At 40.6% G+C, this 27069-nt stretch overlaps 1 protein-coding gene across 1 annotated transcript in view; it reads left to right on the forward strand.

Annotated features, from left to right (window-relative positions):
• Positions 1-27069, forward strand: part of ADCY1 (adenylate cyclase 1) — a 229307-nt gene that overhangs the window by 73739 nt on the left and 128499 nt on the right. Inside the window, exon 2 of the mRNA XM_034761297.1 lies at positions 7815-7964. Coding sequence (XP_034617188.1) covers positions 7815-7964 — 150 coding nt within the window. The remainder of the gene's footprint in view (positions 1-7814; positions 7965-27069) is intronic.

Below are 27069 nucleotides of genomic sequence, written 5' to 3' on the forward strand. Positions count from 1 at the left end.
AAAAAAAAAAAAAAAAAAAAAAAAAAAAAAAAAAAAAAAAACACCCTGCAAAAAGACTATAGAAACACTAAATAGTTTATTATTATTATTTATTTATCCTTGTGGATTACCTGAGAAGTGAGATCCAATAATGGGCCACAGTATGGTGCAAGAAGATCCAGCAGTTTCTTGGGGAAGTGGATAGGACCAACCCCTGTCCATTCCTTCCCTTACCATGTAAACATTTGCAAGAAACTCCAGAAAAGGAACCTCCCCAAGCTATCCTCCCCCGTAGCCCACTCCTGCAGGTTTTTCACAGAAAGGGAGTGATTTGGCCCTATAATTATAGTAAAGGGATATGTTCTGCTCAGAACACTCCTATTCAGAATACTCACCTATATTAAAGTGGTGGAAATGTAACATTTTAGGCATCTAATACAACATTGCCACTAAGTGACAGTGCAAAATTTCAAAATCATTAGTATAATATTATGGTTTTCAATAATAACAACCATTATCTGCATTTTTCACTATATTGTTACAAAGCAAAAGGAGAGAGGTGTTAAACTATGTTCTCAGAATTGCCAGACTTGTTCTGAGGCACGGGAAATGCTTTTGACTTATTTGACTTTCCTTCAAATATTGCTATCCAGCCATTGTAGTCCCTGCACAATTTAAAAAAAAAAAAAGGAAACCTGCATTTGCACGTAGATAAGACCTGACTATACGTATGGAAATATGGTTGGTATTTAACTTCAGTATGGCTGAGTAAGGGCCAATAAGAAAACAAGAAAAATAATCCATTCAGATATTATGAGTTCAAAATCCAGTGAGTGAGACCTAGAGCATATCGGGATGGGTAGGAAATTGGCTTGAAATGGAAACAAATTGGGGCTTCATTTTTTTTTTCTTCTTATAGCTGGAACTTTGCAGGCCACTGCTGTACTTGGCAACAGTTTATAGCATTCTGAGTAGAGCTGGGTCAACTATTCATAACAAACAGTGTCTGCACTGTACTATTTGCAGTCTTTTGAATCTTATGACTGAACAAGCTTCAGCCTGTGAGTTGCTTGCAAAATGTTTGTTGTGATTATTCCTTCCTATATTTCATCTGCACAATTCTATATTTGAGTGGCAGTTTAGGTTTTAAGGACACGTGGTATTTTTTTTTCCTCCACACTTTGATCAGATGACTGAAACTTTATAACGGACTGCTCGTTCCTTGTGAAATGAATTTCATTTTGCCATGAAACAACTTTTTCTTCATGATTAAGTGAACTCTGGCTACAGCCTGAAATTTGCTTTCCGTGAACATGTGTACGTTTAAAGAAAATATTTGTGTAACTTGTTCACGTAATACAAAAAAGGGGTTGTAACTGTTCAGTATTAAATTGTATTTAGAATCTAAATAGTTACAATGGCCAAAACATTCAAAATTAGAAACCTAAAGTTAATCTCATAAAGCCATAGTTAAGAACCTAAATAAGAAGCTGGTTGAACACCTAGCAGTTAGTAGGTGGTCCTCACTTTAAAAAAATGAGGCCAAATGTTTAGATGCTTATATATTAAAGCCGGTTGGGAAATTAATTTTTTTTATTTATTTTCATTGATATTTTGGGGAGGTTTTCTTGAAAAACTGAAAACCAAAATATGTTCAATTTTTAGTTTAAATCTGAAAAAAAAGGGTTTTCAGTTGCTAAAAAAACAAACAAAAAAAAGCAGTGTTGGATTTTATTTCAATGAAAGCCCTGATGAAAATAGAAATATATTTAATCTCCCTGTACTATATGCCTTAAATGAAAGAGAAAAAAGTAAACATATTAAGTGCATTCCTCAAAGCTCTCTTCCTCCCCACAAAAATCTTCTTTTGGTTTTAGTAGTAATAAGATGTAGGACTTGATGGCGCTTGAAGATAATCCTTTGTTCTTATCATACATCTTTCATCTAAAAATTTCCAGGATTATATACAATGCTGAGACTTACATTTTTAAGACCATGCTCATGAGCTGTGTGCACCCTGGTGAAATACACATGCAGACAGAAATGAGCGTATGTGCAAATCCTAGACTTATATGCACAGATCATGCATTGTGCATGTGCACTTCCTAAAAATATGGCACATAAAGGCCTATGGTCACTTATGGGGATGTTGAAATATCCACAATGGCTAGTCCCCTATTAGGCCACATTACTACCATTTACTTTCCTCTTGAATCTGAAAAGGAAGAAGAAAGAGTGGTCAGCACAAAAGCACGAGATCTGCTTAATAAATGGCATAATCCAATTGAAAAATAAAATAGCAAGAATAAGGAAAGGCTTTATACAAGCTGGGAATACATGTTAAATCTATAGATCATCTGTTTGGCTGGACTTTATTGTACTGGTACCAGGGAGTGCTGTTTGGAAAGCAGTTATGAACTAAAGGAACATTGTCAGCGCTCTGCTCCTGTGTGTGATGACACTTCAGCACAAGGAGGTAGCAGATGTAGTAATTAAGTGTTCTCAAGAGGCTGTAAAATGAGTTGATTAGGTGAATTACTAGACCTAACAAAGCCACATCAGGATCAAGAGGCAATCGTGCATCGGGAAATACTAGAATTGACGGCATCTTGAAATTCTCTTCTACGCTGTCTGTCATGTGCTGTTATTAAAGGGGGTGCTCTAATGTTAACATATCCCATGGAAGGAAAAAGAAAAATATTTGACACTCTCGTTTAAAACTCTGATAAAACCTTGTTCATTTGCTTTTTGATCACTTACATACTCTCTAATTCTCACACACACAAAAACGCAGTCTTGTCTCACTTTTCAGCAAAGATTTAATGGTATTGTGTTATAGTGTTAACGTTAAGGCCATGTCTCTATTATGGGTAGTATACCAGCGTCACTACAGCATATCCCCATAGTGTAGATGCAGTCTTCACAGATCGAAGGAATTTGTCCATCGGTGTTAGAACACCATCTCCACTAGTGACAGTAGTGAAGTTGATGGAAGCAATCTTCTGTCAACCTAGTTGCATACACAGTAAGTTGGCATGCCTACATCTCTCAAGGTTGTGGATTATTCGCATCCCAGAGCAACATAGCTATGTCAACCTAAATTTAAGTGTAGACCAGGCCTAAAACTCATTTAAGTAAGACTCTTATTACCAATGTTCTGTGAAGCCTGTTGCTCTTTCATGGATGCATGAGTTATAATGGCAAATGTATTGTCTATAGTAAAAATGATATTTTTCATCCATACATCTCAAAGTATTTTACAAAAGTGAGTTAATGTTATTGTTCCAGTATTACAGACGGTAATTGAGGCACAGAAAGGATAAGTTATTTGCCCCCGTGTCACTCAACAAGTCAATGAAAAGAACTGGGAATACCACTCAGTTTCTCTGATTACTAGTTTATGCTCTTATGCTCTTAGGCCACAGATGCCTAAGGATCCACAAGAACTGGACCAGCATTTTCTGCAGATCTTGGCCTTCTACTAGAACTGCTGACAGCTACCCCTCACTCTTCCACTCTGCTGCATTCCCCACCTCCCACAGGACAATGTGACAGCTCACAAACAGCTGTGCCACTGTGGGAGTGACTCAAGTACACCGCTACCTCAATATAACGCGACCCGACATAACACAAATTTGGATATTCTGGATATCTGGGGAGGGTGGGGCTGTGCACTCTGGTGGATCAAAGCAAGTTCAATATAACACAGTTTCACCTATAACGCGATGAGATTTTTTGGCGCCCGAGGACAGCGTTATATCAAGGTAGAGGTGTAATTGATATTTGCAATTAAGGCCTCATCCAGAGAATGCCAAGCATCTGCAACTCACATTGAAATCAGTTTTCAGTCCTATACGAGATCACGACCTTGACTTTCTCATTCAGAGAGCAAAATCTCTTTTTTTTTTTTTTTTTTTTTTTTTTTTTTTTTTTTTTAATGGAGATATCCCATCTCCTAGAACTGGAAGGGACCTTGAAAGGTCATCAAGTCCAGCCCCCTGCCTTCACTAGCAGGACCAAGTACTGATTTTGCCCCACATCCCTAAGTGGCCCCCTCAAGGATTGAACTCACAACCCTGGGTTTAGCAGGCCAATGCTCAAACCACTGAGCTATCCCTCCCCCCCCCATTTGATTAGGGGCTTTCGTTAAAAACTGTTCCACAGTGATTTACATCTCTCATTTACTTTTAGTCTATTCCAGCTGTGTACTTTAGGATCCTTCCCTGTTAGAGCTATTACATAGGAGGCCTTCTGAGTAATCAAGAAACCATTTTAGCATTTGTAATTTCTCAGGTTTGTGTCATGCACCAGGTTATAGTCCAGTGGGAAGGGCTGGTAATCAAAACCTTAAAAGTTTTTTCAATCAAAGACAGAAAATGGTGTTCAGGAAAGAATTTACTGAGGACCTTGTTATTCCAGCTAGTGGGTAACCTGGTTATGAACCTACTTGCATCTGAAGAAGTGAGGTTCTTACCCACGAAAGCTTATGCTCCCAGTACTTCTGTTAGTCTCAAAGGTGCCACAGGACCCTCTGCTGCTGGTTATGAACGTCATCAGTTATTTACAGTAGAACCTCAGAGTTACAAACAGCTTGGGAATGGAGGTTGTTCGTAACTCTGAAATGTTCGTAACTCTGAAGAAAACGTTATGGTTGTTCTTTCAAAAGTTTACAACTGAACATTGGCTAAATACAGCTTTGAAACTGTACTTGCAGAAGAAAAATGCTGCTTTCCCTTTTTTAGTAGTTTGCATTTAACACAGTACTGTACTGTATTTGTTTTTTGGTTCTATTTTTTTTTTTGGAGGGGGTCTCTGCTGCTGCCTGATTGCGTGCTTCCGGTTCCAAATGAGGACCCCAAAAGCTTCTTTGCAATTTCTTGTCACATAAAGTAAACAAAAAATAATTGTTTCTTTTTAAGCGAATAGAAGATGGTAATTACCTAGAAAATACCACCTTTTTGTTACTACCCTCTAGTGTAATACGTGGCGTATATTCTGAGTATTATTATTATTATGAATGTATTTGAATTACTGTAGCAGGTAGGGGCCCTAGTCATGGACCAGGACACTGTTGTGCTAGGCACTGTACAAACACAGAACAAAAAGACTGTCCCTTCCCCAAAGAGCTTACAGTCTTATGAGCAAGAATTTAAACTAAGACTTTTGGACATCACTAGTGGTTTTCTTTCTGATGCTTCAATTTCTGGGTGCCCAACCCAAGACACCTTTTTAAAAGTATTGAATTTTCCCTCAGCACTTTCTGAAAATTAGGCCCCTTTAAGGTGTCTCAAGTTGGGCACCCAGAAATTCAGACACCTAGAGTCACTAATCATTTTTAAGACTTATGGCCTAATCTTGGCCTCTTGCTTGAGTCCATCTAATTGGCAAAAGCCATTTCGTTATTGGCTTTAATTCTGAAAACCTTACTAACCTTTCCTAGGTCATATGTCAGATAGTGTATGTATGTTGGGACCACAAAATGGCATACATCCATGAAACCAACAGTGAAAGAAATATATGGCATTTCCAGTCAGAAAAAAAAAAAACAAAAAAAAAAGTTAGATGGCCTTGTGAGGGGAGGGAGAGAATCTTCTATCAGGAGACAATCTACCCTACTTTCTTTTCTCACATTCTTAATTCTGTGACTTTTACTTGCTTTATCACTTTTCCTGATTCCCTGCAGGCCAATGCTGACAGCTAAGCCTCTGTTTTATCTTGAACTGTTCAAACTTTGTCAGAAAATGACTTACCCTGCTGCGTTTGAAAGTGGCTGCATGATTGCAACGACCCACCTACTGGTTGCTCAGGGTCCAGATGATCACCAGAGTTTGAGTGAAATCGTAATGACAGCCCTGGAACAGCTGGCAGATTGTTAAAATATATGCTCTTTTACTGCTTCCAATAGAAGGCCAAGAAATTGAATTATTTTTTTTATTCCATCTAAAAACAATTATCCAGCTCTGATCTCACTGTAATATCAATATCCAAAGAAGAATATTCGGTTTTGACACCATTTGATAACACAGTCATGTTGCTAGAACCACTTCTGAGCAAAGTCATGCAATTTGCATTGTCCATAGTTGTTCTGATTGTTCAGTCTGTGGTCTTTGATAGCTGCCTCCAGCCTTGACTGCTAAATATCCATGTGGTTTTTCAGCCATTGGACCAGCACAAATCAGGTTTACAACACATTTGTATTGCAGTAGTCACAACCATTAGATCATGCAGAGTGTATGATAAAATATAGATATTCAGTGATAGTGGCACCATTCATGCCTCTAAAAATCAGGCTCCATTGAAGTTTCTCTTGTACATTTTCAGTGGCTTTTATTTGTGCCGAAATTTGATAACGCCATGAACAGCTTTCTATTACAATACAAGATAAATGGAGACAAGAAACGGATACATCTCTCTATGCCCTCAATATCTCTAAATAATAACATTCACATTGTGGTTTACATCTTCAAAGTGCTGTACAAGCAGTAACTCATCCCCATGATCACCTCTGAGCAGTGGATATATAAGTAAATATGTTTATCGCCATTTTATAGATGTGAACATGGAGGGAGAGAGGCCACATATTTTCTTGCCCCAGGCCATAGAGAATCTTGTGCCTGTGTAAAGAAGACAACCTAAGACTCAACTTCATTCCTTCCTCTCTCAAGAAGGGGCTGTAAGACCTGTACTTCAGTTCTGATCTGGGGTGATGTCATTTTGACAATCACTCCAAAGAAAAAGGAAGCCAGCACTTAATATTTTAAAGCCAAGGAGGAAATCAGTAGCAAAATGAGGTCTCCGGTAGACACAAAAACGGAGCTGTAGGAGCTGTGGTGGTGGTGTTTTGCAGTTCATCTTTAAGTTTCTCACTAGGGTAGAATGGAATTACTCATATCCTTAAAGTTACAGATATGCTTAAGTGTTTTTCTGGAGCAGGGCCTCACTTCTTAATCCAGCTCAAGACCTAATGGGATGAATCTAAGGTTGTACTTCACACAAGAGTGCCTTGTTTTGGATTAACACACATTTTTGTTTCCCTTCTTTCGTAGGTAGAAGTGCAGTTGTCAATGTGAAATTTGTATACTGTCTAGCAGCTAGTCCATTTCCTCCTGTCTTCAGTATTTTGGTAGGGACTGATACTGCTGAGTGCCTCTTACTACATACTGAGTGTCCTCAACTCCCGTTAAGGTCAATGGGATTTGAAGGCACTCAGCATGTTATAGGAGGCACTCAGCACACTGCAGGATCATTCTGTCAATAATCTCTAGAGTAGACATTCAAAACCACACAATATGATTGCTAACAGCACAGATGCAGGCCAGACAGCCTAGTGGTTGAGTTACTGAAGAGGGACTTAGGATAACTGGGTTCAATTCTTGGCTCAATCACAGATTTTCTGTGTGATTGTGAGCAACCCAGTTAATCTCTCTGTGCCTCAGTTCCCCATCTGTAAAATGGGCATAATACTTCCCTACCTCACAGTGATGATGTGAGGCTAAAATCTGTTGTTGATTTGTGAGGTGATGGTGGTAAGGGTCATATTGGTACATAGACAGATTTGCCAATGACTTAATGAAAGACCTAATGATGAACAAAAATAATAATAAGCCACTGGTCACCTTAAGAAAAGCTACCTTTAGCAAATTAAAAGTTGTAGACTGTGATATATGCTTGCTGGTATCATTGCTTCTACACTGTTGTAATATAGAACAGTGTTTCACCAACGTAGTCTATAGGGCCAGATTTTAAATAGTCACTTTTTCATTCATGAGTAGTAATATGAAAAAAATCTGTATATTAAAATATTTTTTCCTCTTCTTCTTCTTCTTCCCTTACAGCTCATGGCCAATGCTATCCTGTTTGTCAGTGTAAATTTGTATGGGGTCTTTGTGAGGATTTTGACGGAAAGGGCTCAGAGGAAGGCATTCCTTCAAGCCAGGAACTGCATAGAAGACAGGCTAAAGCTGGAGGATGAAAATGAAAAACAGGTCAGTTTAAAAGTGCTCTTCTTTCTTTGGTATCATTATAGATACATGTACTGTAAGTTGAGAGACTAATTCATGAGGAAAGGTCTTTAATTACCTTATTACCAGGGGAGTTTCTCTGCTTTGCATTTTACTCTTGATCTGCCACAAAAACATAACATGCAGGAGCATCCACATAGTTAGCATTAGCTCAAGCACTAAAGTGGAAAATTTCTAGGCTGGGGAGAAAGGTAACATTTTAGACAATATAGAAATCATATTTTTATTTGCATGTGAAATGTAAGGTGGATTTTAGACATCCTGTACAAGTTTCTCTTCGCCTAGGTGTATGTCTGCACCTCCCGTAAATATTAATGAGAATTATGGTAAAAACACAGTTTACAGGGAGAACAGACTCCAGTGTTGCAGCCAAACAGTTTGAACCACAATCCATCCCTCCACTCATTTAAAAATAGTACTGTTTTTAGTATATTTCATTTAAAACTACAGCAATTAGCCTTCCACACTGACACGGAAATAAGGTATGATAAGGAAAATCACTGCAACAAAACTCATTATCACTCTCTTGAGGCCTGATCCAAATCCCACTGAATCCCAGTCAGTCTTTCTATTGACTTCAGTGGAGTTTGGATCAGGTCTTCGTTGTGGTATACTGTTCATAGTCTATGATGAATATGTAGGGCCTTTTTTTTTTAAACAACTTTGGGTAGTTGGGTAAAATGGGACTTGGATCCAAGTCACTACTTGCTCTTAGCTTTGGTTCTGGTGAGATTTTCCAAAATCAGGTCTTCCCCCAACCCTATCATTGTCTATCTCTTTTTGTAACACAGTCCAAAACAGGGACCATAGATCATTGAAATGTAGGGCTGTAAGGGACCTCAAGAGGTATCCCATCTCCTAGAACTGGAAGGGACCTTGAAAGGTCATAGAGTCCAGCCCCCTGCCTTCACTAAGAGGACCAAGTACCCATTTTGCCCCAGATTCCTAAGTGGTCCCCTCAAGGATTGAACTCACAACCCTGGGTTTAGCAGGCCAATGCTCAAACCACTGAGCTATCCCTTCCCCAAGGTCATCTAGTCCAGCCCCCTGTGCTCAGGCAGTATCAAGTACACCTAGACCATCCCTGACAAATGTTTCCCCAACCCATTCTGAAAAACTTCCAATGATGGGGATTCCACAGCCTCCCTTGAAAGCCTATTCCAGAATTTAATTACGCTTATAGTTAGAAAGTGTTTGCTAATATCAAGCATAAATTTCTCTTGCTGAAGATTAAGCCAATTACTTCTTGTCCTTCTTTCAGTGGACATGGAGAACAACTGATCACCAACATTTTTATAACAGTCCTTAGCATATTTAAAGATTTGTTATCAGGCCCTATGTCAGTCTTCTTTTCTTAGGACTAAACATATCAATTTTTTTATTTTAGTGTTTTCTTGATAGGTAGGGCCCTACCAAATTCACGGTCCATTATGGCTAATTTCACGGCCATAGGATTTGAAAATTTGGTAAATTTCATGTTTTCAGGTGTTTCAATCTGAAATGTCATAGTTTTGTAACCGTGGGGGTCCAGATCCAAAAGGGGATCATGGGGCGGTCACATACCTGTTGTAGAGGGATCACAGGATTGCCACCCTCACTTCTGTGCTGCCTTCAAAGCTGGACTCTGAAGGCAGCAACCGTGGAGCTTCCTGCAACAGGAGGAGGTTCCTGGAGGTGGTCTGAGCTCCCCCGAAGAGCGGCTGTGCAGGGGTGGACAAGTCCTGTTCCTCCCCAGCCCAGCCAGAGCTAGGAGCCCCCTGGCTGGGGCGCTCCTAGCAGCAGGGGAAGATCAGACCCACCTCCAGAAGCCTCCTCCAGCTGCAGGAACCTCTGGGGCTGCTGTCCAGTCTCGGAGCATACTGCAGCAGAGGAAGGCATCCGAAGGTGGGTCTGAGCTCCCACTGAAAGCGGTTGTGCAGGGGTTGGACAAGTCCTGTCCCTCCACAGCCCAGCCAGAGCCAGGAGCCCCGTGGCTGGGGCACTCCTAGCAGCAGGGAGAGATTGGATTTCACGGAAGGGCTTATTTCACAGTTTGTGACATATTTTTCATGGCCGTGAAATTAGTAGAGCACTACTCATAGGACAGGGTTTCTAAACGTTTTTGTCATTTTTGTTTTTCTCCTCTGAACTCTCTCCAATTTGTCCACATCTTTCCTAAAGTGTGGTGCCCAAAATTGGACACAGCACTTCCGCTGAGGTGTTACCACTGCTGAGTAGAGTGGGACAATTACCTCTCATCTCTTACATATGACACTGCTGTTAATACATCCCAGAATGATATCAGCCTTTTTGCAAATTCATCACTTTGTTGACTCATATTCAACTTGTGGTCCATTATAACCTCCAGCAGTACTACCATCTAGCCAGTTATTCTCCATTTTGTAGCTGTGCATTTGATTGTTCTTTCCTAAGTGAAGTACCTTGCAATCGTTTTTATTGAATTTCATTTAATTGATTTCAGATCAATTTTCCTTTTTTGCAAAGCTGTTTTCAATTCTAATCCTATTCTCCAAAGTACTAGCAACCCCTCCGAGCTTGGGATCATCCACAGGTTTTATAAACATAGTCTTTACTCCATTATCCAAGTTATTAATGAAACTATTGAATAGTACCGGACACACCGCATGGTACATCTATGGATAGCGGAGTATGGCCTCTGTGAGACCCCACTAGATATGGCCTCCCAGTTTGATAGTGAACCACTGATAACAACTCTTTGAGTACAGTCTTTCAACTACTTGTGCCACCCACCTTATAGTAATTTAATCTAGACCACATTTTGAAAATCTATTTCTGTGTTCTCAAACCAAAGCACCGTTTGTTTTGCCCATCTCTAGTTATTTTATATGTGTCTTTGATAACTATCTGTAAAAAATCAAAGAAGCAAACACCTCCCCAAAAACAATAGACAAAAGAGAGGCACTTTGCACAATTTTAAAAGTAAGATACACGTGATAAACATTTTTCTAATTGAATAAGCAAGTACACCAGTACACTTAGTAGCTTACATTCTTCACTTTAATACATTGGCAGAAATTACTTTATGCAGTACAATATGCAGTGTGAAAAGCACTCATTTACCAATATACAGTACCTTCAAACAACTTTTGGTGACTTCCACACAAACTAAATAACAACACTTTTAAAACAGTGGGGGGGGGAACCCCAACTCCCTCCCTCCAAAACCCCACCAAGACCTGATTACAAGCTACCATACTCTTATCAGTCCATTATGGCCTAATGTAGCCCAAGTTTCCAGTTGATAACACTCTGAGGCCTACCTATCATGCGATTTAGTTCCACTGAGAACTCTAGGGCTGTTGAAAAGTGGAGAGGTGGGGATAAAATGACATTAGTGAACTACTTGGGCATGTATAAGCATCCTGGTACCTTCATTTGGAGAATTACAAATATTAAATGTAAAAAAAGAAAAGTACTGATACTTTTAATCCGATTTTGTTCTAATGTAAATGCCCTGACCCAAATACTGTAGCCTTTTTACATTAAGAATTTCAAACCAAAATGTTAAAACCCTTTCCCTGATGTTTCTATGCATGTAATTAATGAAACAGCAAAAACAGATCCCTGTTGACTTTTGAACACACACAATCTTTTAGACTTAAAATGGTGACTTTGTGAAGACAGAGCTGCAGCTGTATCTACCTGCAAGGGACATTTCCTCCTCTGTGGATTTCCTCCTCTGTGAGATTTCCTCCTGCTACTACATCTGTAGTAGCAGATACACATGGTAATTGTGGTAAATCTGTTTATAATGGTGAAAGCTAAGATCTCTCTTTTTTTGTATACACCATGTTCAGAAAGTCAGCATCCCCTGTAGTAGGAGCATGCAAGAAGGCATTTGAAGCAGGGTGATTTAAAAAAAATTAATTTAGCATTTACAACTTTTTTGCTGTGTGCAGTTAAGACAGATAAATTATCTCATTGGCATGGCAGCATGCATTCATTATGCTGCCAGATGGGAGGCTAAGGTTCAAAAGCAACCACTGAATCCAAGGCTCTGGGCCAACAGAGACTGTGCGCATAAGAGAATAACTGTGATCAGCCTCTTGGGAAAAGCATGCTGCTCCTGTTATTCATAAATCTCAGCAGCAATACCATCTTTTCTAGAGCAAGCCTCTTAATGTAAATATTGTGAGCTCCATCCTGCTGCTACTGAAATGAATGGCCAAACTCCCAAAGGAGTAGGGTTTGGACCCGGAATGTGTAATTGCAACCAAAATACCTGCATTTTTCTTCTCTCTCTGTTTTACCCATATTCTCTGCTCTACAATCAAGAAAGCAGGAAAAGATTAATTTAGGTGGGGATTGTCACCTGCCTCTTGTGCAAGGAGCTCCCTTCCCCTACACTGCATTAGCTACTTGCATTGGAAGTCACAGCACAGCGGGAAGAGCAGCTTTCTGGAGCTGCTACTTCCCCTCCATTGCAGGTTGGTGGGGAGTGAGTGGAATCTTGGCCAGTGCAGAGAACAAAGGGGGAACCAGGGAGGGAATTGCGACTTGGTGAGTAATAATTCCCTTCCTGGTCTGCATTTGGGGTGGGGCAGCTACCTGCTGTTCCTTACCATGGGCAGATTGTAAAGACACAACTAACCCCCCACCACCATGTTAGAGTTGTGTGATATTAGCAGTGCTTGTTTATTGGGTATTCACTTGCCAATGTGTTTTTTTATTGGCAACATATTCCTGAGTTTGATCCAGGGTGAAAGTGTCATCACTTCCACCAGCCAAATGATGTACTTTCTGCAGCATTAACAACCTGTGAACGTGCCTTTTTGTTTTCACCAAAAAAGGTGAAAAAGTCTAACTTTTTGCCGAGTCACAGGGACCAGTCCCAATATCATAGAGGGTTTTGTCATTAATGTCAATGAGGGCATGTTGGGCTCAGGATTTTTCTCTAGTTCAGTGACAATCTCCCACCACTCTACATAATCCCTCTTAACCCCTCCATGTGTCCACTACAACTTTGTGTTTAATTCATGTAGACTATTGTATTAAAAAAGATTTCTAGCCCTACCTAGTGGTCTCGGGTTAAGTCTCTACTTTGCTGCGGAGAGGTCCAGGTTTGACTCTTAGGACGTGTCTACACCGCAGATTACAGTACAGCAAACCAGGGTGTGACTCTATAGAACACCAGTTTGCTAGGCAGTAACAGCATCCTGTATGGCCACTGCTACAAAGCGCTGTGGCAGTGTCGACACGGGATGACACTATTGTGTGGCAAGCTGGTGCATGGTAGAGTCACACCCGATGTGCTGTGCAATGACTTGTCCTGTTGACAGGCCCTTAATAATGTTATTCTGGGCAGCAAGGAATAGGAGCATGAACCAATCAACTTGCAAGTGAACAGGATTAAAAAATGAGGTTTGGTACAGATGGAGTATGAGTGTGTCTGAGGAAAGGTGGCTGGCTTTAAGTACCCATTTACCCAGATCCTGCGAACACACCTCTGTGTAACTTTACATGTGTCAGTGTTCCTATTGAGTGGAAGGGGATGATTCATGTGCATACAACTGTACATATATAAAACTGTTTTCAGGATTGGGCTATGTTCTGTATCATGGTAGTATGTGCTGAGCTTTTTGTTTCCCTTATGCCTTACTCTTGCAGTTAGGCAAGCGTAACTTGCCAGCTGTGCTCTAGTTAATGCATAATTGGTTTCCCCGACACTTCCTGTCCTTCTTAGTGCTTTGTGACTTGAATTTATAATTGCAACATTGTATACATGGCCGTGCAGAATTGAAGCCTAAATATATCACTGAGACATACACAGTACAATCCTCCCTCCAAAAAAGTAAAACAGTGTCTATGTCTAAAAGCTATACTCTGAGTCTAGATCAACCAGTAATTATGGACTTGATGCAGGCATCCTTGGGTGAGGTTCTATGGTCCATTTTATGCAGGATGTCAGAACAGATAACCCTAATAGTCCCTTCTGGCCTTAAAATCCCTGCATCCATGAAAACAGAACACCCTTCCTTAGCATCAGGGAGAGGAGAAAATGATGTTCACAATTGCAGGCTCTCACTGAAGTTTTTGCTGTAGCTTGCAGTTTTCTGAAAAATCTGTTTCTTTTATTTTAAGTTGGGTTTTACCATTGTCCGTTTTGAAAAGAGCCCTTGCATTGTAAACTGATGTGCTGAGAGGCCCTGCTAACCCAGGCTTTCAGGGGGAAAAAGTCCCTCGCCAAGCAATAACAAGCACCAAAGGTTTGAACATCCCCATTCTCCACTCCAGTTGACCATTTAAATGCTTATCTTATTTTCATCTCAGGCAGACTGTTGGCTGCGTCCACCACATTGCCCTACTCCTTGCCTCCCTTCCCCTTTCCAAAGTAGAAAGTGTAGAGGGGGAGTGATTGCTGGTCAACACAGCAGTAATTACAAAGATCCCTTCGGCCCCACTCCTGTGTAATCCATCCCTTAGGCCCCGCTCCTACAAACACTTATTCCCATGCTTAACTTTAAGTACCAGGTAAATCCAAGTAAATCCCAAGGCTACTCACGGTACTAAAGTTAAGCATGAGTGTAAGTGTTTGCAGGAGTGGGGCCTTAGGTTGATGCTCCCTCCCTCTGCAGGTTTGGCTATCCTACCCCATTTTGCTCCTCTCTGCAACCTGCAGTGGAAGGTGCATGTGGCTGAATTAGTACCCGCATTCATTTTACAGTAGAATGTGATCACTGGGGACCTGTTAGTAGGCAGAGAAATGTCTCAATTAGCTGAATGTGTCTAATAGCAGAAGGTGGGGTTTTCATGTAGCATTGGTATCTAGAAGTGCAAAACAAAACAAAAACCACACCTAAGGCATCTTGTAGAGTATAGGTCTGTAAACTGTATTAGCGACACATTTTAATTGTAATGTAATTGTACTTGCATTCTAAGATTTTTTATAAATTACAAAATAATTATAAAATCATTATATCATATTAAAAATACAGAAAACTTAAGAAATTCATAAAAGAAGATTACTCATACCTGCTGTCGTATCAGGCACTTTAACACTTGCACTTACAGTTTAATTCCACCCCAATAGCACACTGACATTTAAACAACAAAATCAGCTTTCAGCCATTTCCATTATCTGGCACAAGGTCTCAGAGCTATGCCAAGTAAACAGATTTTAAAGCCTATAAAATACAGTACATGATCTCTGGTTCCCAGGCACAAGTCTCAGTTAAGCTAATGTCTCTATTAACTTCTTCCCAGTTTCACAGGGCAGGCTCTCGTTATTAATAATTGATATAATGTAGGAGAGAGGTTTTGAACTATTCCTCATTCCAGTATATCTTTCTCATAGATGTGTCGAAATATTTAAGGCAACTAAAATGAAATGAGCTCTTAATTATCCTAATGGAACCTTCGCTTGCTCATTGTAGGTTGAAGAGATGAACAAAAACAGTTAAATTAAAATTTTCCATTTTGTAGCATTCTAAAAACTGTTGAAACTTCAGCAGCTACGGGGGATTCAGTGATAAACATAATATTGTTCCTGGAAACTTTCAAATGTGTTCTCTTTCAGAAAACTCTCAATGAAACATATAAAGGATTGCAGTGGTGGTACAGAAGTAACACATAACGGTGGATAGTGGCGGGGGAGGAGGGGAAGCAGCACAATTGAAAGGTTCTGTAGGGGCATGTGAGCGCCCCATGTGTTGCCTCTGCCACCACCCCCCTGAAACTTGATATGTCTGTAGTCAACATACACTAGGAACTACCTCCTCCTGCTCTGTGTCCTGTGGTGGCCCACCCTCCCTGCCTGAACTATTCTCGATCAATTTAGCAAGTGTTCAAAACAAGACCAACAAAAGGGGCAACACAGTTGGGATGCACAGTCCCCCATGCGCCGTCAGGGTGGGTGGCGCCGGGGTGGGATGGTGCTTGGGTTTGGATCATCTCAGTTAACAAGAAGTTGGAGAATTATCAGTCACTTTTTGTTGGAGCAGGGAATATGACACCCCCAAATCACCTTCTCCTTGATAGGCACATAGGAGCCCGCTGCTGTTTCAATGCTCCCCCAGTGGCAGCAGCAGAGTCCCCCCCCCAGACAGGACCCCTCACTCACCCCTGGAGCTCTTGGGCTGGATGGGGCCTGGCACTGAGCATCACATCACAGCTCCTGTTCCCAATCTTGAAAATACCCCCTGACTCAGTTCAGCAGGCGGTCTGCAAAGCAGGCAGTGGGAAGTGCTGGGATTTCAGCAGCAGGGAAGGAGAAGGAGCCCCATGTAACAGTGGGGAGGAGCTCAGGCTTCAGCCAGCCACCCTGCTGCTTCCTCCCTCTACTCCTGGTGGGATTCTGCGCAGAATATCTTAAAATTCTGCAAAATGTTGCATATTTTATTTTTCAAAATGATGCAATATAATCACGCCAGTTTCAATTATTTTAGTAATTGATTTCAAAATAGCTGTCAGCAAGTATGATTCAGGAACAACAAAGAGTCAGGAAATGTTTTTTGACAAATAGGTTCCTTACTAGACATATTAATATAGAACTTTGTGTAATAATTCATTTAAACAACAATACAGAAACGTATTTCCCAGACCCCTCAGAAGCAGTGCAAAGGCTTGGGGGAATCAGGGGTAATGGAGGAGCTGAGGGAGAAGGAAGTAATTGCTGGGAAGGAGCCTGGATGTGAATTTGGAGGGTTGTTGGGTGTGGATGGGAGAAGTATGGAACAGGGTTTTTTGGGAGGGAGGGGGTGAAGGGAGATTGTTAGGGAGCCTTCCCCAGGCAGACCGGGCTGACCCGTAGCCTCTCTCATTCAGTGAGACACATCTGCCCCTATCCCCATGTGTCACTGCATCCCCATTCACCCAGCCTCCTTCCCCCATGTGGCCCTGCACCCTCACTCAGCTGTGTCCCTCTCCATCCCCATTTGTCCCTGCAGCCCCATCCCATTCAGCCCCGGTCTGTCTCCCCAATTAGCGCTTCTGAATCGCAATTTGTGATCACACAGCAGCCCCATGTGCCCCTATATCCCAGGCCTCCTGACCTGGCCCCACAGGCAGGGCACTGTGAGGAACACAGCCTCTTCTCTTCCCTATCCACAGCTGGGGCTGCTCCTGCCTAGGAGCAGCTGCTCTCTGTTCTGATGCCACAGTGGCCCCTGTAGAGTGACAGGTGTAACTGCTGCACTTCTCAGCAGAATCTGTTTTCTGCTGAGAAGAAAAATTCTGCATGGCACATGAATTCTGTGCGTACGTAGTGGTGCAGAATTCCCCCAGGAGTTTCTCTCCCCACACTGCATGGACACATGGTGAGTGCTGCCACCGGGGGAGCGGCTGCCTCCTGCTGGGCTTCCCAGCGAGAAGCGGCCAGGGCTGGCTCCAGGCACCAGCGAATGAAACAGGTGCCTGGGGCGTCCAATAGAAAGGGGCAGCACTCCGTCTATTATTGGGGCGGCACGTCCGGATCTTCGGCGGCAATTTGGCGGCAGGTCCTTCACTCCCTCTCTTCCTCGGCACTTCGTCGGCAGCGCAATCGGGTTTTTCTTTTCTTTTTTTTCTTCACTGCTTGGGGCGGCAAAAAAGCTGGAACTGGCTCTGGAAGCGGCTCAAGAAATCTAGGGGGGCATGTAACGCCATGTGTTGCCTCTGGTGGTAGTGGTGGTTTTGTTTTTGTCTGTTTGATACCTCATTGTTTTCCATGAAAGAGGATAAGGGAGTAAGGATAAAGACACAAACACATGGTGCCAGATGCGCAAAGGGTTTAACTTAGAAACCTAGAAAGCCACAGGAACAACGCTGTGATTCACAAAGTCTGAATCCGGCATCTAGGCTCCTATACAGTGAACAGCGAGAGATAGGTGCCTTAGAATGTGATCCATAAAGCCAGCACGCTAGGTGGGGAGTCGCCTAAGCTAGCCAATAAAAGATGCTGATGAGAGGGGAGCCCCTCATGGAGCTAGGCACCCAAGTCCATGCTGTAGGGAGGTACCTGTGTCTTCTAGTGATCCACAAACCAGGGGAAGATAGATGCTTCTCTGCCTACGTTACATGTGGGATCCGATCCAGTGGACATGCTCAGAGGCCACCTAAATGCACAAAGTGGAGGGGGGAGGAGGATGCCCTTCCTTATAACATTTAGCCCAGTGGTTACAGCACTCACCTGGAATGTGGGAAACCACCAGTTCAAGTCCCCCTCTGCCTGATATGGAGAAGGGATTTGAACAGGGATCCTCCACCTCCCAGGTGAATACCCTAACTACTGGGCTATAGAGTCATTCTCACTTGTTCCTTGGCCCAACTAATATTTAATTATTCAATTATTTGATTAAAGTGGAACAACTTCAATAGGTGAGATTGAGGAATATCCCATCACCCAGTGATTAGGTGGCTACAGGGTTAGATGGTAGCCAGGTGGGAGTTTTGTGGATCTCAATGGCACCTACAAACAGTACTTAAATACCTAAGTACCTTTGTGGATCCAGGCTATAAAGCTTGTTGTTACATAGTTAAGGCTAGGCTACCATATTGCTTTCAGTAGATAATACCTTGTAAATAATCATAATCAGAACTCTAGAAAGTCAGAACGTATGACACTGAAGTTAAATGAGAAAGCAGATACTTGAGAAGGCATTTTGTCAAGGTTGGCTTTTAAGTCTAAAGCACTGTTTTCTAATGTAAACTTGTGCGTGCATTCTCACGCGTTCATGGATGTGAGCTGGGTTCTTTGTAGGATGGAAATACAGGGAGACAGTTTCAAGTCAACAAAGCATTTGTAGTGTGTTTCAGTTAGTTGCCTCGGGGGTGGGGAGGAGACTAACAAACCACTGTGCAAAACAGTACATACTTATGAATGTGTGGTTAGACTGTTGTTCTGATTTCAGCAGTAGAAGACTGATATCCTGAATACTCTTATAGGGCTGTACCTCCTGCATGTTTCTAAATCAAATCTTCCTCCCCCTCACTGATGTCCCTACAAATGTGTTCACCCATACCTTCATCTTAAAAGCCAACCAGCTCTGTAGTGCAAGTTAATGTATGCTCTCATCTCTTTCTTTAAAATATCATGGGCTGTCTTCAGGTGCTATAAATTGGTATAGCTCCACAGAGGCCAGTAGGACAACAGCAATTTACATCAACTGAAAATTGGGCCCTACTTGTGTTTAATGCGTTATCAGAGGGCATTGCAGGAAATGAATCCTGCCCTTATTTCAGCAAGCTATGTGTATTCTGCCAGGTGCGCTTTGCTTGGATCTAAAATAGGACAGCATACGGTCCAAATGTATGTTTTGCCCTACATGTGTCCTAAGCTAGCAGACCACACCTCTGCTGGTAAGAAGATACCAGACTATGTAGTAACCTGTCCCCTTTTCTTGTAATATAATGCATTTTGTATGCTGTATAGGAGTATTTTGTTTGGATTTTATCATTTTGGAGTGGGGAATATTTTTTTATTCCGTTTAGATTTCCAGATTCCTTCAGATTTCACAGAAGAAACAGGTATCTAGTACATCTTTTGACTTGTGCTAATTTTCCTATGTGGTCTCATTTCTTTTTCTGTCTTAGTATTGATTGGAAAATCTCTATTGTACATGGTAAGTGTAGATTAGCATCAAGTGAATCTGATTGCTTAAAATTGGTGAGTTCCCTTACAGCTTCCTTAGTTTATTCCAGGCTGTTTTCCTTCCTTTTTTTTTTTTTTTCTCTTTAAGTTGCAATCATTTTTATTTTTATTTTTTGGGCAGATTGTATGGTTAGGATTGCTTTGCTTTCCATTGTAGAGATAACATGGACAAATAGCCAGTGACAAGTGTTACTAGAGCTGTATCATTTGTTCAGAAACATATCAATTGGTTTTCTGTGCCTTGAGTTATTTATGGTTTTACTCCCAAATTTGATCCCCAGATTGGTTTTTGGGTAGTCTAGAGCGATTTTCTGGTTTTTAGTTTTGCAATGAGATTCTGATTGCATAGGTATAAGTGTGCTTGTGGTTTGACTATTAGAGCAAGATTTTTCAAGAAGGAGTTGTTGGGTGCTCAACACTTCTGAAAATCTGACCACTTATTTGGGTTCCTAAATATTGATTTAGGAGCCTAACTTTAAGATCAAGATTTTCAAAACTAGGAGTTTAGTGTATTTTTATTTTCCTGAAGTCTAGATCAGTGATAGCATGATCAGTCACAATGCTTCTCTCTGCTGAGTTAAAGATAAATCTGCCTATGGCATGCCCACTTGCTCTACCACTATTAAGAATCTACAGATCAAGGTTTTCATACATACTTATTTTTTTCTGTACGTTTGGACAGAATTATCAAAACGACTCCTTCTATCCCACGATGTGTTGTGGTGAGGTGCCTCGCCTCTAAATATGTGTTTATTTTAACCTGTAGAGATGAAGTCTGATTCTTCCCTCCACACCTTCACCCTCCCCTAACTCACATTAATGTTGTAATGTCTCCACGTATTATAATTCTTAGCATTCAGATAGATGTAGAAAGTTAGGGCAGTTGTCCCAGATGGTGGAGAGATCATATGCATAAAGGACTTATCACTCCCTGAGAGTGAGAGCGGACTAAGGGTGTTTACTTGGAGGTTTAATATTAGCTTGGTGAGACTAACAACAAAGGCATGGTTCAAGGTTGGAAATCAAGAGATCCTTAAGCAAGAGAGGAAACGTCTCTGTTCTGTGCTGCACTATGTGTGAAGTGCCATCTGCTTTACCATTTCTCTTGAAAATGAGCAGTGTCAGTGAAGATGCCGTTTATAATGCCATCACCTTAGCAGCAGCAATGAGAAGGGATCAGAATGACAGTATTATTGTCAACTTCATAATGACAATAGAATGCTGCGATTATCAAGTGAGGATCAGATTTACAATGCCATGACCATGGAACACTTCAGTGTTTAGCAGCCACTAGCACACACATCTCCAGGTACTTGCCTGATTAAGAATTATGGTAGCACGTAACCAACATTCCTTCTGATAGTTTCATTTATTTATTTGAACAAGACCAGCCCTGTGTAAAGTAAAGCAGCTTTTCAAGCTGTGCTTTTAATATCTCACTTGTTTTTCTACATCTGTTTAGCACGTGTAGCAGGATTTGGACAGTACTGCTGATATAGCTGGATAATTAATCTAAAATGCAAACACACGAACTCGGTGGGTCTGATCCTGCTTCTATTAAACTCACTGAGAGTTTTACCATTGATTTCAGTGGAAATAGGAGGTGCACAGAATATTCTTAGTTCGCCATAGAGAACACAAACATGAAGATTTGAAGTTATGTAAGTGGGTGGTATTTATGTATCTTAGGTACTTATGTGACACCCCTCCCCCCCACACACACACATTAGCAAAGTATGAGAGTGCCCTACAGTCCATAATATACCCTCAGGGACTTACACATGTGCTTCCCACTCGAGTTGATAGGAGTTACGTACAACCAAAAAAAGGAAGGAGTGTGGCCCTTAATGTGGGGACTGTAAGACAATAACACTTCTTAATTAGTATACGTTTTCACACCTTTAATTTAACAACTTCTAACAAACATTTACTGATAGACTATGTCAGCTTCAAACTTAAATGAGTTTGAACCCTTGCCTTGAAGGGGCCTTCTAAGCTTCCCAGGTATTTCTCTGAACAGCTGATGTCATCGATATTCCTAGACCCTTAAACTCTTTGAATAAAGTAAAATGTTTACTGAGCAATGACATGAACAAGAGTGACATGTACAGTTTGTGGTAAATGTGAAGGCTTACCACATTGCCTCAGTCATTCTGTCCTTGGGAGGAGAACACTGATATAAGGACTGTATGAAAATGCAGGATTTAAGTAACACTGTTTCCATAATTATTGAACATCCTGGCATAGTGTTGGGGTTGACGGACTTTGTCAGGGCCCTGACACACACTGTCTGGTAAGAATATCTATCTTATGATAACTCCTCTCCTCCCAGGGCACTACTCCCTGGATGCACAGTTTCACCCCTCTCTAATTTGGCTGAAGTTCTCGGTTGTCATAAAATAGGAACAGTGAAACCCTCCTACTGGGAAATGTCTTTTTCTTGTCTGAAAACTCTCCCATCAATATAAGCAGGGTTTTCTTTATTACAGGGAGAGGGTACAAGTGCTTTTCTTCCTCATCCCAATAGCAATACTAGGAACTCAATTCACTCTTTGCAGATGATATGGCACTGATAGGTTTGTGGGGAGAGAAGACCTTATCTAAGGCTAGGTCTACACTACCCGCCTGAATCGGCGGGTAGAAATTGACCTCTCGGGGATCAATTTATCGCGTCGCGTCGGGACGCAACAATCGATCCCCGAATCGACGCTCTTACTCCACCAGCGGAGGTGGGAGTAAGCGCCGTCGACAGGAAGCCGCAGAGGTCGATTTTGCCTCCGTCCTCACAGCGGGGTAAGTCGGCTGCGATACGTCGAATTCAGCTACGCTATTCACGTAGCTGAATTTGCGTATCTTAAATCGACTCCCCCCTGTAGTGTAGATGTAGCCTTAATCTGTAGTAGGAAACAGCAGCAGTTATGCTGTTCCATTTACTTTGCATTCCCTGTTGGTAGCCACTGTAGAAATATTAACAGCCTCTCTTCTCCCACACTCCTTGCTGCTTAGTTATGCCTTCTTTTTTCTTCCTCCCATTTACTCTTCTCTTTGGGAACAGAGGAGGAAAGGGAGGTGAAATACAGCATTCCACACCAAGCTGGTAAGTGTTGATTGCGTCATTTCAAGGAGATTATCAGGGTGGCACCAATTTGTAGCAGAGTGAAACTTGGACTCAACAGAGTAACAGTGCATTGAAATGCAGTCAAGTGGGGCTTTCATTCCATCTCATTATGAGCAGAGTTTCAGTACAAGTGACGCACTCTGTGTATAGCTCCTGCTAGATTTCTTTACTGCCATTACTGTGTCGGAGAGGCTGGGGCAAGCAATGTCATTTTTTGTGTAATGTCACTAGCTAGCTGGCTATGTAAATGTAGTTTCATTTCATATTGTTTGTTTCCAAGAGAAGGCTCTCCGTGGACTTAGTAAAGATTCTTCTTTTTCCTGCCAACAGATCTCTGATCCTCTTATTGACATGGAACTTGCAGCTTAGGTTTCTGTCGGCTAATAATGTGTTACAAAACAGCAGACTCACTAAAAAGTTGGTTTTACCACTAGAAATTGCTATTATGAGGTCAGAAATTCACCAGCTGCCTCTTACATATCAACAATGCTATGTGTGTAGAATGTTCTCTACCATACCAGGCCTAAGGAGGGGACTGCTCTTGCATCTAAAGTACACCTGCTTTGGGATAGGCCACTGATCATTTTATAGCCATTGTCAATTAGGTTTCAGTGGTGTGGGAATGTCTCCCTGGGGAGTGCTAAGAAGGATTGTGTGAGGCTGATGCTGCTATCATTTAGCTTGATTGTCAGATTTACGTCTGGTAGCTTCAAATGACAAATCAACTGCTAGGTGTAAAATCTGCATTTTAACAACCGATCATCTTCTAGCATAACACTCCAGTGAGCCACCAGCTTCTCTGATATTCACAACCCGTGCATTGCAGTACAGCATCACTAATGATCTTCAACTATTATGATTTCAATAATAAAGCACTAACAAATTATCATAACTTTTGAGACATTACAGTAATGCTCTGAAACATTGCCATCTAGTGGCCTTTTTAAAAAAAAAAAAAAAAAAAAAAAAAAGCAAAGTCATCTTAATATAGTAGTTCTTTCCTCTAACACTATTTAGGGAATACATAACAATAACACTATATTCACAACATAATTTAATTTAAAATAATGTATAAATGAAGTCTTCTGCATTTATTTTACAGCTTACAAGAATGAATGATAGTAAACTTCACTTGTTTGCACTGTGCTGTAGTCATGTTGGCCCAGGATATATGAGAGACAAGATAGGCGAGGTAATGTCTTTTGTTGGACCAATTTCTGTTGGTGGAAGGGACAACCTTTTGAGCTTCACAGAGCTCTTCTTCAGGGATGGAGAGGGCAACCAGAGTGTCTAAGCTAAATACAAGTTGGGACAGATTGTTAAGCATAAGGTGTTCACATATGCTATAGGCTACCACTTAAAATGAAGTGGGCAATTAAATGTTAGCAGGCAACAGGGTGTGTTACAAATTGTTGAAATGGGCCATAAAACTAGTATCTCTGGCTTTTAGTGTCTGGCACAGTTATGAATTTAAGTTCCCAGACTTATCTTGTAAACGTGTTGTACAGGTTTTCTTTGGGGATGAGGACTGAGAGGTCAGATACGGAGTGATCGCTTTGTGAAAAGTGTTCACCCATGGATGATGGGTTGTCTTTGTTTTTTATCACTTTTCTGTGTGTGAGTTCATTCAAGAGGGTAGTGATTGTCCGGTTTCACGCATATAGCTGTTGTAAGAAAAGATATTGCCTCATCTATCTTGACTCTCTCAGTAAAGTTTACATAAAGTTACTGTGAGGGCATTACAGTAGTTTAGCTCTAGAAGGAATTAAAATAGCTATGCAATGTAGTGTAGGGGTAGCAGAGAGCCTGCTGCTCAGTGATTTATCTTAAAACTGATGCAGACATGCAACTTATGCAGGCATTATTGTGTAGCAAGTGATAATATTTAGGGTGCATTTAGGAGCTTCTGTTGATAAAGTAAATGCTGAGCTCCCAAATGAAAGTAAATTGAACTGTGATGCTCTTATTAATGATATTAGTGCCTTTTTTCTCAAAAAGAAATAAAAACTGAAATGGAACCTTATAGTGAAATAACTCATTACATCTAGAACTCAAACAGAAGTTATGGGCTTGAGGCAGAAATTACTGAGTGAGGTTCTATGACCTGTATTATGCAGGAGGTGAGACTCCCAATGGTCCCTTCGTGCTTTAAAATCTACATATCTATTAACTTCTCCCCTCAAATTGTCAACATAAAGAGTTTTACTATTGCAGGAGATGGACTGGTAAAATATTCCTGTTCCTTCACCATGGATGTGATGCAAACTGTTTCTACCTCTTGAAAATGCAAGGGACTCTAGCAATTGTGAAGGTGTCAAGAAAATCATATATTTTTTTAATTCCAGCAGGTAGCTGCTGAATAAGACTGTTATGCAAACATCTTTATATGTTCTCTTAATGAGAGCTATATAAGAGGTCTGAAAGTTTTTTGGAATGCATTGCAGCAATTCACTTTACTTCATTCTAAGCAGTGTTTCACTATAACTGAATGCTATATCTGGATTCTACTGGAGATATATACAATACCACCACAGCACAGGGATATTTTTGTTAATGGAGCCCAAGGTGAAACTCAATAGAGGTAAGGAAAGGGCAGTCTAGATAGAAGGCCTTTGGCCTTTTGGACATCCTGACCTATCTTGAAGATCAGTTTGTCTTACCTTTTTTTAGAGCATAAGGGAGGACACCTCCTCTCTTGATAAAGTAATCTACAAAACTATCAAATGAGATGTCCCTTTTCTTAAATATATTTTTCTCCTTTGATGATCCTTAAAAATATGACCTGATATAGTGAGGGGGCAGCTAAGGTGTTCCATGCTCGGACTCTGATGTTTCTGCTACTATTAATTGTTCTACTGACACCTAGATTTCATGGTATTTTATGAATTCATGGGTGCACTAGAAATAGATTATTTTAAATGAAGGGCATAAACGGAAAAGCAGCCAGTTTGTGGGTAGACAGTTGTAACCAATCATCCCACAGCACAGTGTGCAACAGAAGGGAGAGGGGAAATGTTGGCCAAGAACATTATGGAATTTGCTGATTTGAGACCGGTGTTCTGATGAGAGTTTGGTTTCATAAGTGATTTACAGATTGCTGAAAGGATTCAAAAATGTGTCACAGCCATATTCCATATGGACACTGATACAAAGAATTTCATAGAAAAATAATAGCATTTTATATTGTGTTGGAAGCTATTGTTTGGGGGCTGCCTAAATTGTTATAAATCAGTATAGAACCTTTAGAAGGAATTTGTTTGAGAAAGTATTGAACGTTTGGAAAAATAAGTTAAATAAAAACATCTGAGTTAAGCATGTCATTCAGTCAAGAATGCAAGTGAGTTAAGTTTGACTGGGTTCAAGAGGCCCTACATAAGAGTGGCTGATTTCAGGCTGTTGAATAGTTCTAGATCAGGGAATTTATAATCTCCAAAAGTCTAATATCACAGAATCGAGGAAATCTTAAACTCTGGAAGTTGAAATCTTTCCTTGACTGTGTATGTGGCAAGTGTACATCATGGTGGTTTTTTTGGGTGAGTTAAAGTTCAGTTTTTTTAATGAGTTTATTTTGTAAATTTAATATAGGTTAATAAGAAGCAATACAAATTACCATAATTCAGTATTAACTGAACATGGTAAGATATATTCTTTGTACTGTACAAGATGTAAGATTATATAAACCATTTGAGTTTTTAAGTAATAAAGTACAAAAATCTTATGTTAATGGCAATTTAAGTTTGGAAATACAGATACGCAGGAGATGAAAGTTATAGTTCCAATGTACTAAAATAGTAAAGATTTTCCTAATACAATAACACCACCCCGTACTGGTAATTCCAAAAATACATTGAGTGAAATACTGTTAATCTTGAAGTTAACGGGAGTTTTGCCATCAATTTAATTTATTTGAAATATCTGTTTTGGTGCAATCAGAGTAGTAAGTCACCATATTCAATAACTTACTAAAGATGTGAGAGTTTGTATTCTCAATCAGTGTTGAACAGTGTGCAAAACAAAATACTATTTTGCTCTCCTAATATCTGTTACGGCAATGGAATTGTTTATCTGAACAATACTATACGTATAGTTACAATGATATATTATCAGAGTAGCCAGGAGAAGAAGATGAAGACAGACTGTACATTCCAAAATAATGTATACTGTCTGAATTTGTGCATTATATTAGTGAAATTTATTGTTTGGCTAGAATATAAAGACCATAAACAAAAATAAAAGGTATAGTTTGAGGTTTTTGGGGCAGTTATTTTGAGAAATATTTTTTTTTGCTAATGTCCAGATTAGACAATAACAATGCAATAGATCTTATTGTATGGCGATCTTTTATATATCTTTTCCTTTTGCAC

The sequence above is a fragment of the Trachemys scripta genome, chromosome 2, assembly GCF_013100865.1.
Source record: "Trachemys scripta elegans isolate TJP31775 chromosome 2, CAS_Tse_1.0, whole genome shotgun sequence".
Taxonomy (NCBI): Eukaryota; Metazoa; Chordata; order Testudines; family Emydidae; genus Trachemys; species Trachemys scripta.